Below are 22,355 nucleotides of genomic sequence, written 5' to 3' on the forward strand. Positions count from 1 at the left end.
TGCTTGTCAAGGGGCATGGGTTACAAAACCCAGTGAATTGAGAGAGGCTGGGGGCAGGTATTGGTACCTGGTGGTGTGGGGCCCCTGCGTGAGCCTGAAACACCAATTGCACCTTCTCCTCTCTCCACTATTGAATGTCAGAGCTAACTTTGATTCCCTTAGGAGTCTAGTTACAGGCTGCTGAGCTGAGTTCACTTTGGGCCACTAGTGCACCAGCACTGGGGCTCCCCTACTATGAGCTGAAATCACAAAAGAGCTGAAATCACAAAAGAGCTAAAGTTACTAAGAGCTGAGATCACTGAGGCTGTGTTAACTAGTGGGGGAGCCTGAATTGCTAAGCGGCTGGCGGAGCAGTTTGCGGGGACGGCTGGAGGAGCAGCTAGCCGAGTGGAGCCTCGCGGGGACGGTTGGAGCAGAGCAGAGCGGAGCTGAGCGGCTCACAGGTCGGTGAGCGGAGCAGAGCAGCTGGAGGAGCAGCTGGCAGAGCGGAGCCTTGCGGGGACGGTTGGAGCGGAGTGGAGCCAGGCGGCTCACAGGTCGGTGAGCGGAGCAGAGCAGAGCAGTTCGTGGGACGGCAGGAGCGGCTCACGGGACAGCAGGTGGAGTGGAGCAGCTCGTGGTGAAGGCTGCGGCGGAACCCCACGGAGAGGCGGCCGGTTGGTCTCGGATCACGTAAGGTGCCCCTTAACACCCTGCGCCCCTCCCCCCTGAACTCTGGGGCTGCACTGACCAGGGACAGAGACTTTGGGGGTTGTTGGACTTTTGGGACTTTGGTGATTCTTGGGTTGCTGGACCCAAGAGACTTTGGGGTTGTTGGACTTTTGGGACTTTGGTTGCTGGTTTCAAGAACCAACGGGAAAGGACACGGCCCAATTTGCTGGGGTGGGTCTTCGCTCATGGTTTGGTCTATGAACTCTAGTTGTGGTGTTTTCCCAATTTAATGCTATGTCGTTTACCTCATGTTATTAAACATTTTTCTGCTACACCGAGGCTCTGTGCTTGCGAGAGGGGAAGTATTGCCTCTTCGAGGCGCCCAGGGGTGTGTGTAAGATTTTCCCAGGTCACTGGGTGGGGGCTCGAGCTGGTTCTGTGTCACGCTGTTGGGAAGGGACCCCTATGTACTGAACCCCGCCCTTGCTGCTATCACTTGGCCTGGCAGAAGGGTTACAATACTTTTCACTTTTTCAGTAAACTCATCATTGTCATGTTACCAATTCTATGGGTTTGATTCACTACCTTTATAACATCAGACTCACACGGCTGCAACCCCTTATTTGGATAATCGATCTAAACTAAGAGTGTCTGTGTATATATATATATACAAACAAAACAACATCTTACTGGTCCAGAGGGAATATCACAGCAGGTTTCCAGCTCGGCATGTCGGGAATCACAGTAAATTACCATCCGTTGAAGATCAAACTAGAAAACAAAGACAGACAATAGGGCTGTGTTTCAGCGACTGTGAATTATTAATGCCAACTTGTGCCTAGTGTTTCGATACAAAGAGTGCAAACAATACAGACAAAGGCCAGATCACGATGGTTCTGGGGGTTCCATAGCTGACATGCATCCTTCTCTGTCAATACGCCAGCATTCTGTGAAGGGCACTATGCTAATAAGATTCTGACTCTCTGTATTCATTAAAGATCCTGTGATGCTTTTTACAAGAATAAGGATGTATATTAACCTCTGTGTCCTGGCCAAATTCCTATCTGGAAAGTTACATTCTGCCTACCTAAATTCCCCCTGCAATTTCAATTGGATAGGATGGCGTTCATTGTGTTCAACTCACATAGTCATTTCCCCCTATGGGTAAAATGCTACTAAATCATTTTACATGCACACGCCATTCACTTTGCCCAGGCCCCTTATAACTTCAATGGAGTTACCCCTGATTTACATGCATGTAAGAAGAGAACCAGACCAAGTGTAAGTATCTTGATTTTTTCGCTACGACCAAGCATGGTACAAATTTAATGCCGGATGTATTCTCTGTGCGGTGAGGACCATATTCTGACGTTGCAGGAAAGGACTCAGTGATTTAATGAGTCTTTCCTGCCTCTAACTACTACACATGAAACCCCATGTAGGGCCAGGTTGGGACAGCAAAGAGACGTTCAGATGTTGTTTGGTATTATGTAGATTTGCCGATTATGTTTGCAGGTGATCGATACCTATGGACATGAGTTTGACAATGGCAAGCTCAGACTGGCCGGAAGGATGAAATGGAGCCCCCTTTTTGTATCCCTGTACTGCACACTTCAGTACTCTGAGGTTAGAAGATGGAAACCCTGGTATCTGATGAGATGTCAACCATTCTCAGAGAGTTAATCAAACGCAAAGATTCAGGAAATGACAATGAATAAAGAGAGGGTTCAGTGAGAGTGTGACACCAGAAAACCCCATCACCGTTGCACAGATGGACATCATTCCCCTGGGAATGAATCCGCAGACTCAGTACTTACGTCTATGGGTACGCTGTCATACAGGCGTTTGCCAATCACGGTCTTCCCTTGAATGTCAATATTTTCTCTGTCTTCAATAGGCAACGTCTGCACTAGTTTGCAGTCGATGTAGAGGGAGACGCTCTTGGATTGAATGCTGAGGGCGATCTTATGCCAGTTGCGGTCAAACAAATCGCTGACTCGGGCATTTCGAAAGACCACTCGTACTGCGTCCTTGGTCAGCCCAATGGAACTGTACTCCACGGCTTTGTTCTCTCCATCCAGGCGGATAGAGACCTGGGAATCAACAGAAAGAACGCTGCCGATACAACACAACTTCATTCTCCGTACACTCGTCCTTTCACATAAACTGTACCCCAAAGTGCTTTACAGAGTCAAAGTTACTAAGAGCAGAGGGGAAGGGAAAGAGATATAAGCAGGGTGTGGGGGACATGCCTGAAGATGGGATAGGAAATGAGATTGGGAAAAGACAAGGCATGTTAAAGAGGTTAGATGATGGCCTAAATTACCTACCATTATGACTAAAATGACCAAGCCGTGACAAAGAAGGAAGAAGTACTGAATGACTGGACTCAATTCAATCACGTTTTCAAATCAGAGAGAAAGAGCCCAGTTTAATCTGTAATAGGTAAACTCCTATCACCCCTAGCATTGTGGAATTCATACTCCACCCACTAATTCTCTCTCTTTCTCTTTCCAAGGCCATTGCTATGAGCATATTGTTTCTCATAATTCCTCCATCGGACCGCTCAAGTACTGTACATAGTAAGCCATGGATGTAGGAGCAAGCAGATAAAGGGTAACATTTTCTAAAGCACCTAAGTAACCTAGAAGCCAAAGTCCCATCTTCAAAAGTGATTAAGGCATTTAGGAGCCTAAGTCGTATTAACTTTCATTGAGACTTAAGGCTTCTAAGTGTCAAAGTCATTTTGAAAATGGGACTTAGGCACTTTTGAAATTTTTACCCATTGCTTTTTGCTTTCCGAACTTCAGGGGGTCAATTTTTCAGCTATGAACAACAGGAAATGACAGATTGTCTGGTATATAGGATTTGGAATTAAGAGAGTATGGTTTCACAGTAAGTTACATTTCCTTTTATCAAAGATCAGCTGATAATTTATCAAGATAATGATATTAACCTTTGTTCACTGGCTGACTTAAGAATCTAGCTAGCCAGCTAGCTAGGTTCTAATACTACACCCATCCCCTGTGCTGCCTGAGTGTCTCGAATATCTCTCCACATCCTTTGGAAGTTCAAATCCAAAGGAATAATAATATGTAGCACTGCTAAAGCAATCAGCACTGGCAGCCCCTCAGGAATCACCAGTAACTCTGTAACAACAAACTAAAATGTACGCATTAGGCAAAACAAAAAACCCACTCCCCCACCCTCAAAACAAAAAAGACAACATGGTGTGTTGTTAAAAAACCTATATGGCAACAGATGATAGATTGCACTCATGATGAATTGGTAAAAAGAACAGGAGTACTTGTGGCACCTTAGAGACTAACAAATTTATTAGAGCATAAGCTTTCGTGGGCTACAACCCACTTCTTCGGATGTATATGCATCCGAAGAAGTGGGTTGTAGCCCACGAAAGCTTATGCTCTAATAAATTTGTTAGTCTCTAAGGTGCCACAAGTACTCCTGTTCTTTTTACGGATACAGACTAACACGGCTGCTACTCTGAAACCTGTCATGATGAATTGGGGCTATGTACGTATAACATATGAATTCCGGTTTTTTACTGTGAAGTTGCATTATGAACAACTGCAGTATCATGCGTGTCTCTATGTATGTGGATCCACCAAAGTCTTGTAGCTGGTACACACCAGACAGGGACAAAGGGAAATACTTAAGGTTAATGACAGTACTTTTACTATACAAAGGTTATGCTAAAAAGCAGTTCAAGCCTTGGAAAACCATTCTAGCTTATGACTCTGAATGGAGGGGGGGAAGGTAGGAACAGTGGAACTTACCAGGAATAGAACAAAAGAGAAAAGGTCACCAAGAGGGGTTTAAATAAGAAACACACAGAAATAGGGGGAGCCAGAGAGGAAGCATGAGGCAGGAGACAGCAGGGTCACAGAAGCTGGGTAAGGGACTCCATGAGGGATGGACCACCCATATATATAAGCCAGGGCACAACAATGCACAACAATGGGTGGCCCCGAAGCACTCCCAAGTGAAGGGTGAGAGATCGAAAGTGACCTATGTTGTGTTTATTGTTTTGTGTGATCCACACTCTTCTGTGCTCTGTCTGATTAGGTATAAAAGAACAAACGCATTCGACGCCATGCAAAGTGTCAGAGTGTGTGTGAACTGCTTCCCAACTGGTGTGTGCCTCTGAAAGAGTTCAGTTGTAACCGGAAGCCTCACACCTCTGAGGTGGAGCTGTGGGGCAGGATGTATTTAAGTGACAGGGTATCTTGGGGGGCCTAGGGAAGGTAAGCTGAAGAGCCCCATTTCCAAGAAGAGGTAACAGACTATTTGGTGCCCAGGAAATGTGCCACAAAGGCCAAGCAAGGAACCAGTGGGGATCCAGAGCAGCAGAGACTTGAATTCCCCCTCACAGCCATCTTAATGAGTGGCCAGGAGGGGGCGCTCACTAGGTCCTGTGACTGTACAGCTACTTCCTAGGTGACTTTTGGGCAGGTTACTTAACATCCCTTTGCCTCAGTTTCCTCCCCTGTGAAATGGGCATAATAATGCTTCCCTACCCCGCATGGGGTTTGTGTAGGTGAATTAGTGTTTGTAAAGCACTTGCAGATCTTCAGATAAAATAAAAAATAATAATCTGCAAGTGCTTTACAAACATTAATTCACCTACATAAACCCCATGCGGGGTAGGGAAGCATTATTATGCCCATTTCACAGGGGAGGAAACTGAGGCAAAGGGATGTTAAGTAACCTGCCCAAAGTCACCTAGGAAGTCTGTGGCAGAGTCAGGAAGAGAAGCCACTTCTCCTGAGGCTCAGTCCTGTGCTTTAACGGTGAGGCCATCCTCTCCTATTCTGGGGCAATCAGTAATTTTTTCTATAAAGCACCGGCTGAATAAACTTATTGAAAGACTCAAAGTGCTTTTGAAACTTAGGAGAGTTTCTTTTCTCTGCCCATTTCCTCCTAACCCCAGCCACTGCCTGAGCAAACCTCCTTCCCAATGTAAACCATGGGCCGTGTCCAATTTTAAAGGCAAAGGTTCTTCGGCAGAATGAACTGAAAGAGTGTCAGTCGAAAGGAACGTTCATCAGTCCATTCGGAATGGGGAGTGAAGGGTTAAAGCGGCATAGCCAGCTTGTGCGGAACACGGCTGCTCCCGAAGGCTGGAAAGGGCCCATACCTGCGGTATGCCGTACTTGTCGATAATCTGCCAAATATACCAGTCTTCTCTCCTGGAAGCCTTCCGGAATTTGAAGGTGGCTACAAAGGCATATTCATCAGGCAGGCCCTGTGGGAATACACCCCTGGGGAAGAAGAAGTGAGAGAGAAATGTAACCGACAATAACGAAGAGCAAAAGACTCCAACAGAAACCCCTGCGTGTCCTGGCAAGATTTTCCAAAGCCATGATGTAGATGTTTAAAAAATCAGCTGTATCTGGCAGCCAGTAAAAAGACAAACATGTGTCTGCTCCCCTCCATCAGCGCATGCCAGCTTTAGCCTAGAGGGGATCTTCCCCATTCCTGTGGTGAGGAGATGATTCATTCCCAGCCCTCATCCTAAATACCAAAACCTGGGATTTTGCAGACTGTTCTACATCATGCTGAACAGGTTGGGTTTTCCCTGATGAGGTACCCCCCCTCGGTGCCTAGCTACCCAGCGGATAAGTGAAGCATCCTGTCTGGATCCTCTGCTGCAGTGGGGGCTTTTCACATCTGAAAGCAGGCAGGCAGAACTGACACATCCTGTGAACGTACTCAACTGGAGCAGCATGAAAGGATCATATCGTATCGGATTCCAGACAAAGCAGGCACTGCTTTTAGTGCCAGCCCTGAAGGAGACGTTACTGTTCTGTTGGCTTGTGGAATCAACTGTGCTTTCTCAAAACACACTTTGCAAACAGATTTAGCAGAAATGTACTCAGTGCGTAGTAGGGATGTAAAAGTGTAACTGGTTAACCGATAAGCGTCAGTCTTATCAGTTTCGGATAGGTAACGATTAAACTCCGCTGCCACCCTGCGCCTGGAGTCCTGGCTGCCGGCCCGCACCAAGAATTCCGCTGCCGGTGCATGCCCAGGGTCCCAGCTGCTGCTCCATGCCCGGGTCCTGTCCCATGCCCAGGGGCTTTGCTGCCACCCGTGCCCAGCGTCCCGGCTGCAGCAGAGTTCCAGACACAGGGCCAGCAGCCAGGACCCCAGGCGCGGGCCCGGCAGCGGGACCACCGGTGCAAGCCAACAGTGGAGCCCCGCATAAAATGGAGGGGTGCTGCAGCAACCCTCCCCCCTCACAGCGCTAGTTCCCCACCTATGTGAACTCCTTAACAGTTAACCGTTGAACCAATAGAATTTTAATAGGTTATATGGTTACTATTTTTAAACCCTATTTACATCCCTAGTGCATAGCTTGCCTCGTAGGATCGGTACCCATCTCTGAGACGATGAAGAATCAACCTGTTTGAGTCAACCTTGTTGCCACATGTGTCGCAGGCACCAATGAGAACCCAAAAGCCTTAGCAGCAATAAATGAAGGGCGAAGCACTGAGGAAGCTGTTTGTATTGGTAGCGTCCCTGACTTTGCCCAGAGGAGTGGGAAGAGTGGGAGCTGGGCATTCAAAACTAGAGGCCACCACTGAAAATTCAGGCTGCAGGAGTTTTAAAACATCCACATGTTTTTTTAATAAAAGCCACCTCAAATAAGTATGGGGTTGAGTTTACAGCAACGATTCAAAGTCATTCATGCTTCATGCAAACCAATTCTCCCGTCGTTAGCTTTCACTTTGAATTTCCTGATTTGAAGTTAAGCCCTTCAAGATATCTGAACAGATAGTACGGTGGTTTAGACCATTATTGTTGCTTCTGCTGTAACACACACATAAATGGAACACCCCCAACGAACCCCAATTTCTTTCCCAAAAGCCAGATTGAAGAAGACTCCTAGTAGTCACTATGTAGCAACCACAACTCCTACCTCCTTGTATGCTGTGACAGATCTCCAACAAAAGCAAGACCTTGGACCTATTTCTGTCTGGCTTATCTCATCATTTTCTACATGGCCTGTTAACACGTTTTAACAGCTGCTCAGCTCCATTTCCACACAGCTAACCGGAGGCCTTTGCAGTGTAACACCTGCTGCCTGTGTGGCCGGAAGGCGCTCCCAAGGAGAGCTGCAAGCGCTCAGCGCCTCTGAATAGCTGGCCAGCATACGAGCGTCAGATTCTGGCTCCCTATTGGCACTTTACAATACCCTTCTTCACCTAGGGAGACCTGGGACCTGGCCAGACACAGTCAACTCCTGTTTGCTAGCTGCTCACCCAACTGCCCTTCCCACCTGACATGGATTCTCCTGGTGCCAGCGTCCTGTCTCTCACACAGCAAAAAAGAGAGCCCAAGAGCTCCCTCCCCTCCGAGTTGTGGAACCCACAGTAATTCCATATCACAAAAGAGCAGGCCCCTGGGTTGCCACTGTCCTGCCAGAGCCCCAGTGGAGAATAAATCTGGCATGAAAGTGGCAACAAAAAGCCACAGAAGCAGTGCAGAGGAGGTCTGGTGAGGGACAGCCAGGTCAGTCACATCAGTCCTGCCAATGGGCACACCGCCAGGCCCCGTGTACCTTTGACACATATTTGTGTGAACTGCCTGTCGCACGACTGTCTGCTTTGTACATGGGTTTTGTCTGAGTTCTCTGAAGAGGGAAACAGGGCCCTTTTAAATCGCTGACAGATTCAATTGGCCTTCCCCCCACCACCCCATTCCCTAACAAACCTTTCAGAATAATGAGCTAAAAACCACAAGGTCTCCATTCATTTGTTTCAGGAGAGACGTGCAACCCAGTTGGTGCTTGGCCATAAACCCCCCCCATCCTGGCTGGAGTGCTGGCATTGGGAGTGCCTCCCGTATCTAAGCTCCTGAAATGCTGCCAATTACCGTCTGCACTTCCATTCACTCTCCTCGCCTGCCTATCTTCCTGACTCTTCTTCCATGGGCAGCAGTGGCACCCTTTGCTACCCTACTGGTCCTGCCCTGACCATCCCCCTCCTGCCTTCCCTCCTGTCTTGTTCCTGATTCTCTCTGGGTACGTTTACACTGCAAAAAAAAAAAAAGTCAGTGAGTCTCAGAGCCCAGGTCAACTGACTCAGGTTTGTGGGGCTCATGCTACAGGGCTAAAAATAGCAGTGTAGATGTTCCTTCTCCAACGGCTGGAGCTTGGGCTTTGAAACCCAGGGAGGGAGGGTTGGTCTCAGAGCCCAAGTTCCAGGCTGAGTGGGAATGTCTACACTGCTATTTTTAGTCCTGTAATACAAGCCCTGCAAGCCCAAGTCAGTTGACCTGGACTCTAGGACTTGCCGCCATGGGTTCATTTAATTTTTTTGTTTGGTTGGTTTTTGGGTTTTTTTGCAGTGTAGACATTCCTCTCTCTCTCCTGCTGTTGTCTCCCCCTCTCTCTGCTCAGCTTCCAAATCCCCCTGGTCCTGGACTGCTATCCCCCTTTGTTACCAACCACTTGGGCTCCCTACCCTACATCTCCTCACTCCAAGCCCTGGGCACTTTCTGGTGCCCGAAGCTCCTGTTCTGCCTGCTGTGCTCTCTGACCCCGCTCCCTGGAAACACAGCAGGAAGTGAGTTAGCTCAGCCTCTGTTATAGGAGACAGCTTTTCACCCCCCGATCCCCTGGCATTCTGACTTCTGAGTCCTAAGCCCATTAGCTACTGCTCTGGCTACACTTCCCATCCAGTCCATGTAATGAAAGCCAAGCAGACCAACACATTGTCTCAGTTAACTTAGTGCTGGCAAATGATCACACTGACAGCCCTGGGGAGAAGATGTCCCTCGTATTTACCCACAGGACGGGCATAGCATTGGCAGGCGCATCTCTCTTACTGGCCCCTACCAAGGCCCTGATTCAGCAAAGCATTTAAGCACGTGCTTCATTATAAGTATGGACGCAAGTCCCATTAAAATCAACAGGTCTTAAGCACAGGCTTTGTTGAATGGGACGTGCTTAAAGTTTCGCTTGTTTTTGAGTGTTGGGCTCATGTGTTTGGCCCAAGTGCTTCCACTCAAACTTGGAAGTGCCCAGTGGGGAAGTAGGTAAACGAACTTAACCTAAACGCCACATTCCCCAAATGAGAAGTGGAAAAATTCCGTTTACGCATGTTTACCCTTGATTACACTACTGGACGGGTCCATTCTTGGACTCTCTATTAGGACTGCCTGTGTGGCTCTGTGGAAACCTCTGTGCTAGGAACTGGACTGAGACCACTGACTCATTACACAGATGCTGCTGAACGGTGCATCACATGGATTTAAAGTGGTGGGAAGCTGTAATAACCTGTTACCAGTCCCCCTCAGCCTCAGCTGCAGCTTTTAAGGCTCTGAAGAACAGGCTGTAAGTTCTTGGCAGACACAGCCTTTGTGCCAAAAGCAAACGTAAAGACACCTCTGTTGCTCAGAAGGCATGACAAAAGCTGGAGCTGAAGTCCTTTGCCCCTGTGTCTTTTGTGGAAATGCAATACCTCATAAATAACGAGCGCTCTGTTGATGAGTTTTCATTTATTTCCCTGCTAAAAACATTGATGTCCATCAAGTAGCTCAGTTGGGTATTTGGGAATCCAAGTACTGTGAGTGCAGTCCCCAGAAATGTTTTATTTCCCTGCCTTCACCTGAAGCTGAAATGAGCTCATGATCCATCCTACAGAGCATCTGAAATCCTGCTTTACAGGTTGCCTGGTATCCACAGGGAGCTTGCTGTTGATTGCTGAGTTTATAATTCTGAGAACTCAACCGGTCACAGAAGAGCTCTCTATAAAGCTCCAAGCTGGGGGAAATCCCTAGTGTAGCAGGTTAGTTTATGAGTTAATTAACCCAAAGTCAAGCTCAGGTGAATCCCAACCTCGGCATATAAAAAATGAGAACCCACATCCAGAGGGCTTCCTGGTTCCTCCTCGATTTCTCATCACCTTTCATTTGCCATAAGAACACCAAATCCTCCACCCACAGCCATCACACCACAAAGAGAAACATTAGCCAGATTTCGTTCCCGACACCAAACGAAACAAAGGTGTGTTGTTTGCTTGTGTTTGCGCAGAATTACTGACATTTAAGATATTTTGGAAATTAGTTGACAAAAATTAAACAAAACACTGAAACGTGAAGGAAACACCTGTAAACCCAGACTTGTAGGTGTCTGAATATTTAGGTCATTGAGCCCAATGAATCAATTCCAGCCCAGCCCAGCAATGGCTAATATTCACTCACATCTGATGGCCATTCAGCCATCTATCTGAACTGAGGCTGGTGGGTATCACTCTACTTCCCTATTATCTACAACATGTTCATCACCAGGGCCAGATTGCACCTTCTGGCCACAAAACCTGTGGAATTAGGCTCTTGGGGAGGAAAACTCCATGAGAAACCTGTGGAGATGGGGAGATGGGGCTTGCTCCCCTGCGGAATAGGCTGTGGGGCTCACTCAATAACCCTGTTGATCTCCTGGGAAATCAGCAAGAGGCCAGGGCCATCTGTGAAGGGGCCCTTGACTGACTTGTGGGCTCTGTGGCCTGACATGCCCCCCCCACCACACACACAGTTGCCAAGGTTCCGAGTCCCTAACAGCTAGATCTGCCTATGAACAGTCCACTAAAAAGGAGGAGCTTGTTGCGGAGGGTGCTTGGGGAGAAAGACAATAAAACTGCAGCTCCAGGTTGAACTGTCTTTCTTCAAAAATCTCTGCAGGGCTGGAAGGAGGAAGTTGTGCTGTCCTGACCACTCCCTACTTCTCTGCCCCATATGGATCCCAGGGCCCACTGAGTGCTTTCTGTAGCATCCAGGGAGACAGTGCCACAGAAATAGCATAGGGTGCAGGGAGATTTATGCAAGGGTCTGCGGGGCATGATTTCCCCCTTTATCAGGCTCGTTCTCAGGGAGCGGCTGTCCACTTCACAAAAGCCACTACTGCAATTCTAATCCGAGAGGCCAGTGACTGAATGAGCCATGGAGACTGAAATACCCTGTCGGCCGTAGAGGTGGTCCATACAGGTTATGTTTGAGGCACCAAGGAAAGTTTGCACTGCTTTTGCCCACCCTGCATCCTAGGACTCAGTTCAGCAAGGCACTTAAGCACCTGCTTAACTTTCAGCAAGTGCTCAAGTACAGAAGGACAAGTGCTTTGCTGAATTGGGGCTCTACTTCTGCAGATGAAGAGGATTTCACTCTCCGGGGCCACCAGTCTGGCACCTTTTCCGAGCACAAAATTCTCACGTATAACTTTTTTTTTTTTCCAAATGGAAACTAAAACCATTTAAATATATTACTCAGTAAATAAATTAATTAGTATCTAATTCTGAGAAGCTGCCATGAATTGCTTAACACTACTACTAATTATTTGGAGGAAGGAGTCTTTGTTTTAGTGCTATTCCTAATTTCAGTTCCTGGTTTTATGTAGGTATATGGGATTTCATTTTCCTTGAGTGATGTTCCCGTGGGAATCTTCCTGGAACCCGCCATACCTTAGGCTGCTGAAGACAAAAATGTAATATACTAAAACCTCCTGGAACTTGAATTTGTTTTCCTTCCAAACTGCAGGGGCTTGCAAGTTAAAATACGGAAGAAGGGTGAAAGTCGGCAGGCCCTTTTCTAATTTCCTTTTTTTTGATTGTTTACAAAGGGAAATTTAGTAATTTATAAAAAAAACCTGTTTCAATACAAATAGTTGTGGAAGCAGTTATTCTCCAACATAGTCCTAGGGAGAACAACACTGCAGCTATGTTAAACAAAATGATGCAGCCTGAGCGGAAGCAATGCAAGACTGCCCCAAGTTGCAATGCTAGTGAGCCCCTGGCCTATCCTGGAAGGACCACTTCTACGGCTCAGAATGTAATGCTAGCCCTTCGCCCAGTCAATGGCTGGCAAACATGCCCTCATCCAAAGCCTGTTGAAGTCAATGGAAAGGCTTCCTTCAACTTTAGTGGGCTTTGGATTAGCCCCATTGTCCACAAGGGTGATGACCCGTGTGAAATGTGGTAGTTGGAGCTGTGATGTGGACAAATGGCTACTAGGAACTGGCCTGAGAACACCAATTCATTTTACACAGGCCACTGAATGGCCATTAGATGGCCACAATTTCAGACACAGGGTGCCAGTGTTGCCTATTACCCACTGAAATCAAGATTTAGATACCTAATTAAGGGACATGATTTTCAACACTATGTCAACGGGCGCTCCTGAATCCTGTCGCTGGCAGGCAGGGAACAAGCAAGAGCCTACAGCAGTTTCTTCACTCAGCAAGAAATGCCTATCGGTTTCATCACTATTCTGCTTTAATTAACTTTATTCCAGCCAATCTGTCATCTCAGTTAAACAACAAGAGAGCACGAAGACAGAGTTCACCACAGAGACTGCCACTGCAATGCTATGCTTGAAAATGCTCAGATGCAAATGGTTTTCATGCTTTTAACCTTGGGGCAATTTTTGGTGTCCGTCACTATAGACTAAAAATCCCTCCTTAACAGTTTGTTACTGAGGAAAGAAAATGGACCCTGTGACTTGATAAGACAGTGACATGTATGAGGGTAACAATACCCGCTAAATAGTTCTCATGGCTTCCTGGAGCAAAAATAGCAATGAGTCCTGGATGCCTCGAGAAGGGTCCTGAAAGCTTACTCATACCTACCTCTAAATAATGAATGGATTCACTTCAGTGAAGTCCTGTCCTCCTTAGCTAGTCTACGCACCCAGATCAGCATTATTACATGATGAATAGCCACTGAACACAGCTAAGTGACAGATCTAATATCGATGCCCTGAATCCATCACTCAGTCATGCATCCTACACATCAGTCGCACTGCCCCCATGTTATCCTCTCTGCCTTAGGGTTTTGTGTTAGTGGCCAAGGCTATAGTATCTCAGCCTTATCCTTGGGTCTGAAACCAGATTGAGAAAGACAGAAAGCTTACCCTGTCCAGATAACTCCACAGTAGCTTGGCAACTAACTTCCAGAACATGTTCCCCAGACGGGGGAGGTTCAAGACTGGCCAATAGTTCAACAGAAAATCAAAGTTGAGATACGCTTTCTCCAGCACAAGCCAAACCTCAGCACATTTCAATAGGGATGGCACTCTGCCCTCTTCTAGTGTGTCCTAAGTGAGAACTCCCATCTAATAACAAAGTGCTTCACCGCTGGCTTTCACAAGCTACAACAGAAAGGGATCCTGGACACAGGCTATCCGCAGTACCACCAGAAACCTCTGCACAACAAGGGATGAGACCAAGTGAAACCAGCACAGATGTATTTGCACCCATCATTCTAAACATGATTGGCAAAGAGATGTGCAAATTCTTCCCAGCACAGCAACGTCAAGTCAGATTCAGGGAAGTGACTTTCTAACTGAATCACGCTCTTCATGGCTCTGAACAGCTACCCTGGAGCATTATTTACCATATCTCTGATAGATTCAAGGAACTTCTGTTCTCCACACAGACTCAATGGAAGCTCCTGCTCTCCTCCTGACCAGTCTCTGAAAACTGTTTCCATGTTTGTCACTCTCCCTGAGTTAATCATTCACTCTCATACAGCACTTTCCATCCATATATCTCAAAGTATCTTACAAAACAGGATCATCCTCATCATTATCCCTATTTTACAGATGAAGAAATTGAGGCACGGAAGTGAAGAGTCTTGCCCACAGTCACTCAGCAAGTCAGTGTCAGGGTGTCAAATTGTTGCTAATTGTATTAAGTACTGAATGGCCTCTTTTCAGATTATAGATCACAAATCATCCAAACACTTCAAGCACATGAGTTATCCCATCTCCAGTCAGCATAGCTAGGGCCCTACCAAATTAACGGCCATGAAAAACGTGTCATGGACCGTTAAATATTGTCTTTTGTGTGCTTTTACCCAATACTATACAGATTTCATGGGGGGAGACCACCGTTTCTCAAATTGGGGGTCCTGTCCCAAAAGGGAGTTGCAGTGGGGATCGCAAGGTTATGTTAGGGGGGTCACGGTATTGTCACACTTACTTCTGTGCTGCCTTCAGAGCTGGGCAGCTGGAGAGCGGTGTTGCCCACCTCTGACGGCAGTGTCCCACCAGCAAGAATTAAGGGTGGCAATACCATGCCACCTTTACTTCTGTGCTGCTGCAGAGTGGCGGCTGCTGACTGAGGGCCCAGCTCTGCAGGCAGCAGCGCAGAAGTATGGATGGCAATACCATACCATGCCATCCTTACTTCTGCGCTGCTGCTGGCAGCACCTATGCCTTCAGAGCTGGGCTCCCGGCCAGAAGCCACAGTCTCCAGCTGCCCAGTTCTGAAGGCAGCGCCACCGCCAGCAGCAGCACAGAAGTAAGGGTAGCAGTACCACAACTCTCCCCCCGAATAATCTTGTGACCCCCCTCACAACTCCTACAACTACAACACCATGAAAATTCAGATTTAAATAGCTCAAATCATGAATTTTTTTTATTTTTAAAATCCTATGACCATGAAATTCACCAAACTGGACCATGAATTTGGCACTTAGGCACTTAGAATCATAGAATATCAGGGTTGGAAGGGACCTCAGGAAGTCATCTAGTCCAACCCCCTGCTCAAAGCAGGACCAACCCCAACTAAATCATCCCAGCCAGGGCTTTGTCAAGCCTGACCTTAAAAAACATCTAAGGAAGGAGATTCCACCACCTCCCTAGGTAAACCATTCCAGTGCTTCACCACCCTCCTAGTGAAAATGTTTTTCCTAATATCCAACCTAAGCCTCCCCCACTGCAACTTGAGACCATGACTCCTTGTTCTTTCATCTGGTACCACTGAGAACAGTCTAGATCTGTCCTCTTTGGAACCCCCTTTCAGATAGTTGAAAGCAGCTATCAAATCCCTCCTCATTCTTCTCTTCTGCAGACTAAACAATCCCAGTTCCCTCAGCCTCTCCTCATAAGTCATGTGCTCCAGCCCCCTAATCATTTTTGTTGCCCTCCACTGGACTCTTTCCAATTTTTCCACATCCTTCTTGTAGTGTAGGGCCCAAAACTGGACACAGTACTCCAGATGAGGCCTCATCGATGTTGAATAGAGGGGAATGATCACGTCCCTCGATCTGCTGGCAATGCTCCTACTTATACAGCCCAAAATGCTGTTAGCCTTCTTGGCAACAAGAGCACACTGCTGACTCATATGCAGCTTCTCGTCCAATGTAACCCCTAGGTCCTTTTCTGCAGAACTGCTGCCTAGCCACTTGGTCCCTAGTCTGTAGGAGTGCATGGGATTCTTCCATCCTAAATGCAGGACTCTGCACTTGTCCTTGTTGAACCTCATCAGATTTCTTTTGGCTCAATCCTTTAATTTGTCTAGGTCCCTCTGTACCCTTTCCCTACCCTCCAGCATATCTTCCACTCCTCTCAGTTTAGTGTCATCTGCAAACTTGCTGAGGGTGCAGTCCACGCTATCCTCCAGATCATTAATGAAGATATTGAACCAAACTGGCCCCAGGACCGACCCTTAGGGCACTCCGCTTGAATACAAAAAAAGACTTGCTTAAGTCTTATTGAAGTCAGACTTAACCTACGTGCTTAAGTGCTTTGATAAAGAAGGCTGTGATTACTCATGCCCTTAAGGCTAAGCAGGTACTTAAGTGACTGCTGAATCTGTACCATGACAAATTTAGGCAGGATTTAAACAAACAAGCCACAGCAGAGGTGAAAGACTCTGTATCCCTTTCTCATTTTCCTGAATCATACAGAATTAGTCCAGTCCCATTATACATAGAGCAATTACATATACATTTCACATAGTGACCAAGGTTTATTTAGTACACTGAATTTATCCCCATTCCTAAATTCACTTGCCCTGAGACTTGACATAATTTGAGGACTTTAAACTTTTTTCTTGTAGTCATATTTTCACTTTTTCCCTTTTTTTTTTTTTTTTTTAGGGGATAGGGTGGAGAGGGAATCAATCCAGGTTGGTTCCAGGATGACCACGCTTATGAAATCAAATAAATGTAAATGGCCAGAGTATCTCCAATACGCAATGAGCCAAGGAGAAGAGTCAAAACAGATTAGAAAAATAACTCTTGTCCAGAAGAAGGAAAATAATTAATATTGATTTTTTAATATTAAGTTTAAAACGATCACACTTACATTTACTGCAAAAAAAAAGTTAACAATGACAATTCAATCCATTGTTCCATAGGTACTCAATGAAATTATGCACTCGTTCTTCTCAAGGCTAATGCTAGCAGAACTCATATGACAGGTTGAAGAGAGCCCATTTTGATGGACTGTGACACAGCTGGCAGCCTCATGTTATAAAAGCCCCTGAGAACTGAATCCATGTTGACAGAGGATTAACTGCTGTTCATTCTTTTAGGAGGTTAAGAAACTGTATTAGCTGCCTGATAACTACATCCACTGGGAATCAGTCTCCTGCGGTTAGCAAATACACACCTCGGTGAAAGTGCCACCAAACGCTCATTTTAGACAGGGGTGATTAATGGGGTTAGAACCTAGGTTCCAGGGTGGCTTGTGACAGAGCATTGCCAGCAGAGTTGAATGGACAACTCAAAGTCAGCAGAAACTCCTTTATGCATTTCCTATAGATGCACTGCCTCGGGACATCCGCTAAGACTCTGGGTTAACTTAAAAGAACTAAATCACAGATATCAGAGGCTCAAGTGAAAAGAAGATCAGGAAACTTACTCAGTTTTCTGCACGATGGGGAAGCTTCCAAGTCGTACATAAGAACTCTGAATTCCATTTTCTTTCCTTCCAAAAATTTCCTTCACGCTGAACAAATCCACCAGGTCAAACCCTGTCCCAAAGTAAATGGTAAAGACAAGACTGTGATCAGGCTACCGTTCAAACAGCAGAATAATGGGGCAAGCATTCAAACTGTGGTCTGGTGTTTATGTTCAACCATGGCTGCCACACTTCAGAAATGGGTCCAATTCCGACTTGGAGAAGTTTGCGCATAATTCCAGCATGATTTAGTCTGTCAAATTACTCCAAAATCAGAGTGATAAACACATAGGAAGAGAAAAATCAAACTGCAAAGTGCCTTAGAGATCAAAATGACATTTTACATGCACTTATGATGATTATTTGTATTCCCGTAGCGCCTAGGAGTAGATGAGATTCAACTAATCCATGAGAGTCACACAGTTAAGGAGGAGAAATAAACAGCACAGATAAAATCTAGGGAAGCCTTTTACTGGAGAGCAATTAGTCCAAGGGCTTGTCTCCACACGATTTCTGTACCAATATACTAGTTTAGAACCAATCCAACATAGATAAATTGGTGCAATCCTTTGTGTGGATGCAGTTATACCAATTGAGACATGCTTATATTGGAATAGCTTATTATGATAAATGTACACTAGGTGTTTCTACCAATTTAACTACATCAGTTTTTAAACCAATGTAGTTAAATCGGAACAAAAATTGTGTGTAGTCCAGACCCAGGACAGGACTATAGGTAGCAGGAGACAGCAAAATATAAACCTAAAGTATGCTGTCTGTTGTTGGGGGGGAGGGGCACCTTTTCAAGGTGGCTGATCCTTTTGTCTTGCATGAGTTTTCCTGGCTCTCAGTAGCCTTCCCTCCTGTCCACTCTGCTACTGGACACTCAGGAGGTTAAATAAGGCAGCTAAGATACTTCCAGGGCCTCATGGCTTCATCCCATAACCACTTGGGTGACAACTCCATTGACAGACCTTCTAACATACTGTCATCAGCCGTGATTGCTTCTATAAATTATAGCAAATAGAGACAACCAGGGACTTGAAAGCTCCCTACTGGCTGTAATATAAAACCAGCATGGCCTGTCCATACAGACTTGCTGATAGCTCATTTCACCCTGCAGCACATATTTTTCATTTACACCAAACATACTGACGTGAGGAAGGACCACGAGTGTTGTCTGTGAGAAATGGCTCGCATTGATTGGCAAGGAAGCTTGTTAGCTGTCCACAAAAGCTAATTTGTGAAGGGGCAGGTTGGATCACTGCCAAAGCGGCTACACAATTCCAATTCAGCATCAGCTGCCAGACTTTTCAAACCATGTAGGACATGCTCTGCTATGTAGGTACAAGGGATGGTGATGAAAACTTCCTCCTAAGTATTTCCATCATTAGCCTCAGATGCCAAACATGCTTTAATCTTTCCCTGACAACTCAAGCAAACATCCTTATCTTGAGGGATTGTTTATGGCTTTCAAACTGTTACAGTCGATGCAAACGAAGTGTCATATTCAATCAATCACTTCATCTTGCTGAAATCCCTAAAAGAGAGCAGGATCAGAGCTGCTTACGCTAATAAAATAATACAATGAAACAGATAAGCAAGCTTGTTAAAGCTACTTTGCAAATAGAACCTAATGATCATCATTTGTTATTGTACAGCATGCAGATAAATTACTGCAGAATCTCACAAATTCACACTAAAGATTGGTGCATTGCGAATTACTTTTATTTTGGAGAATTAACGAGGAAATGAGCAAACAGTGAAACAGAATCAATCTCGCTTAGCAAAAAATACTTTGTTCATTTACCATGACGACCGTAGTTGAAATTATATTTTTATGGTGCTTCAAAGCATATTAGTAAAGATCCTGTGGGGTATAACGTTCAAAAAGAATGAAGCTTTTTTAAGGAGGCTCCGCTGTGTGGTTTCCCATCATGGTTTTCAACTAATAAATTGGTAAGTTTAAGATCGGAATAGCAGGTATTAAGGGGTTTATTTTTAACTAACCCATCCATTTGCTACATAACCCCCCTTTAAAGAGACCCATCACATTTTCAAATGAAAATTTTGCAGGTACATGTAACACCTATGATAATTTTTAACTGAAGAAGAAAAATACATATTTTCTCGATTTCTTCCCCAGATTGTTTACTTTGTGTGTCTGGAAGCACTCTGGAATGAATCCATCCCTTTGCTGGCTCTAGATCCAGTGCAGAGACAGAGAGGGGACAGCTTGGGGCTGTAGGTTCAGACCTCCGCTCAAGCTACAACTCTCTGGTCCGCCCTACAAAACACCAGGATTAACTGGTTCCAGAGTGGTGAGGGATGGAGAAGTATGAAACTTCCCTTGAGAGCCAGCAAGTGTCTCCTGGCTTCCTTGAGCTTCCTCTGGAGAGGAATGAGTCATGCGGTGTAGGGCTGTTCTTAGCAGGCACAAACCAAGTCCTGGAAGAGAATTATACAGCTCTCAGACACATCTCTTAGCTTTCTGACCTTTTTCATGAGTAGAACAGGCAAGCATACTCCATTCTTGCATAGCATACTGCATGGATACATTACTGGTGGCTTGCCACCATCAGCACAGATGTGATTAGCTGGATGGCTTCTGACTCTGAGCCATTTAATCAGCAATGCTATAAATTTGGCAGCTAATGAGATGGATAATACTCTTTGATCATCAGGAGCCTACTTCATGATGGCCACTAAAACATGAGGCTACTGAAAACATCTAACCTGATTCAGTCTCATGAAAAGCAGTGTACCCTGGTCAGACCAATAACATGAGAACAATGACCTGAAAGAAAGGCTCTGTTTCACAATGACAAACTTGACTAGGAAAGTAATTTCTTAGGCGCTGCTCTACTGATCAAATCAGCCCAATGTCTCTTTATTTGCAGTAATAACTCTTTACAGGAAGCAGCCTGTTACTCCGGATGCAGACAGCCAGGGCCGGTGCAACCACTAGGCGAACTGGGCGGCTACCTACGGCGCCAAGTGGTTAGGGACACCAAAAAGCACCCTCAGGGGAGGCGGTGGAGTGGTGAGCTGGGGCAGGGGAGTGCGGGGAGGGCTGCCCGCAGCAAGTAACGGGGGTGTGTGCAGGGGAACTGCTCCCCACCCGAGCTCACCTCCGCTCCGCCTTCTCCCCTGAGCACACCGCCCCCGCTCTAATTCTCCTCCCCTCTCAGGCTTGCCGCGCCAAACAGCTGGTTCGGCAAGCCTGGGAGGCGGGAGAAGTGGAGCGGCGCCGGCACGCTCAGGGGAGAAGGCGGAGCAGAGGTGAGCTGGGGCGGGGAGCTGACGCAGGGGGGGCTCCCCGGGTGGAGGGGGGCGGGGAACTGCTGCAGGGAGGCGCTGCAGGGCGGGGAGCTGCTGCGAGGGGGCTCCCCGCCCCTGCCCCATGGCCCCTGCTCCGCCCCATGGCCCCAGCCCCGCTCCGCCCCAGCCCCACCCCGCCCCAGCCCTGCCCCCACTCCCCTGAAGACTGCAGCCAGGCCCGACCCTGCACTCACCGCATGGTAAGTGGAGTGACCCAGCCCCAGCCTGCTCCGCTCCCCTGGCTCCCAGGCTTGGGGGGAGGGGGGAACTGTCCCCCCACACTTGCCAGCGGCATGGCTGGGAGCCAGGGGAGCGGAGCAGGCTGGGGTCGGGTCACTCCACTTCCCGCAGGAAGTGGCCAGCCCCCCTGCCCCCCGTCCCCCACGGAGGCCTGGGACCAGTCCCCCGCACCAAAATAGCGGAGGGGGGGGCGCAAGGTAGAAGTTTTGCCTAGGGCGCGAAATATCCTTGCGCTGGCCCTGTAGACAGCACAGTCTTACTCAGCTCTTGCAGGAAGAAAGCAGCCAAACTGTGGCACGGGGCACCGTTCACTTTGTCCTAGTTGTAATATTCAAGAGCACTTCCTTTTACAACTGAGGTGTCCAGTCTGTGGTCTGAGGACCAAATGTAGCCCGGCAGTACCCTAAATCATGGCCCACAGTCACTATCTTCCTTCATTTGCAGAGTGTGAAGGATTGGAACTGCTCAACTGCAATGTTTCTTTGCTGATGAACTTCTATTCATCTACCAAGGAAGATGCAAGAATTAGCAAATATAGATTTCTCCAGTTATTTGGAGGGGGTTTTATTAATAAAAGTTTATATTCAGGCACTGTACTGTGTTCCAGGGGATTGAGCATGGAACTAGGAACTCCTAAATTCTATTCCCGTCCAGAAAGTGACCAGTTACGTTGAGCACCGACAATTTGCTTATCCGATCAGTACCTCAGTTTCCCCATGTCTTTCTGGCAGTCAAAAACAACTTCTATTTCTGGAGTAATTGTCAAATTGAGAGGACAGACAAACACCCAGAATTCACAAGTTATATTATTCACTAGTATTTCAACTCTTCAGCAAAGACAGCAAAAAGCAGCAGCTTCACACAGATAATTAATTCCACTTTCAGAAATCCAGCTAAGCAGTTTGATTCAGCACCTTTAGCCAACAGCAGCTTCTCTGACTGTCTCCCAAAACAGTATAGGCCCCATTTAGGGTTGCCATCTTTTCAGTGTGTGTGTGGGGGGGGAGGGGGGGGGAATCAAGGGCATTTCAGGCAAAGCATTTAAAGAGCTAATTTGCATAAATCATTTTAAAAACAATTTGCTGATATTTACAAGTAACTTGTAAGGAGTTTTTTAACATTTAAATTCCTTAAATAAAAGCCAGAGGATTTAGGTGCCTTGGGAGTGCACTATAGACTAGGATTCGTTAACAGAGCCTCTTGCTATTAACTAATTGCCTCTTGCCCTTGTTTCCATACATACTACAATTGGGTTTTCATATGTGCTTCGAGCTGACCTAACTCTATTTCCACTGAAGCCATAAGGAGTTTTACCAATGACTTCAGTGGGGGAGAGTCATGCTCATGCCGAGCACTTTTTAAAATCCCACCCTACTGTAAGAAACAAGCATCAGGCAAGCTACTGTCCTGTAGTCCCAATACTTTGTACAAGGACTCCC

At 46.6% G+C, this 22,355-nt stretch overlaps 1 protein-coding gene across 1 annotated transcript in view; it reads right to left on the reverse strand.

Annotated features, from left to right (window-relative positions):
- COL22A1 (collagen type XXII alpha 1 chain) overlaps positions 1–22,355 on the reverse strand; it is a 304,788-nt gene that overhangs the window by 170,143 nt on the left and 112,290 nt on the right. The window contains exons 5-8 of the mRNA XM_029913401.1: positions 17,317–17,428; positions 5,810–5,933; positions 2,469–2,744; positions 1,342–1,422 (exon numbers count right to left, since the gene is read on the reverse strand). Coding sequence (XP_029769261.1) covers positions 1,342–1,422; positions 2,469–2,744; positions 5,810–5,933; positions 17,317–17,428 — 593 coding nt within the window. The remainder of the gene's footprint in view (positions 1–1,341; positions 1,423–2,468; positions 2,745–5,809; positions 5,934–17,316; positions 17,429–22,355) is intronic.

This window comes from Terrapene carolina, unplaced genomic scaffold (assembly GCF_002925995.2).
Source record: "Terrapene carolina triunguis isolate 2854851 unplaced genomic scaffold, T_m_triunguis-2.0 Scaffold58, whole genome shotgun sequence".
Lineage (NCBI taxonomy): Eukaryota > Metazoa > Chordata > Testudines > Emydidae > Terrapene > Terrapene triunguis.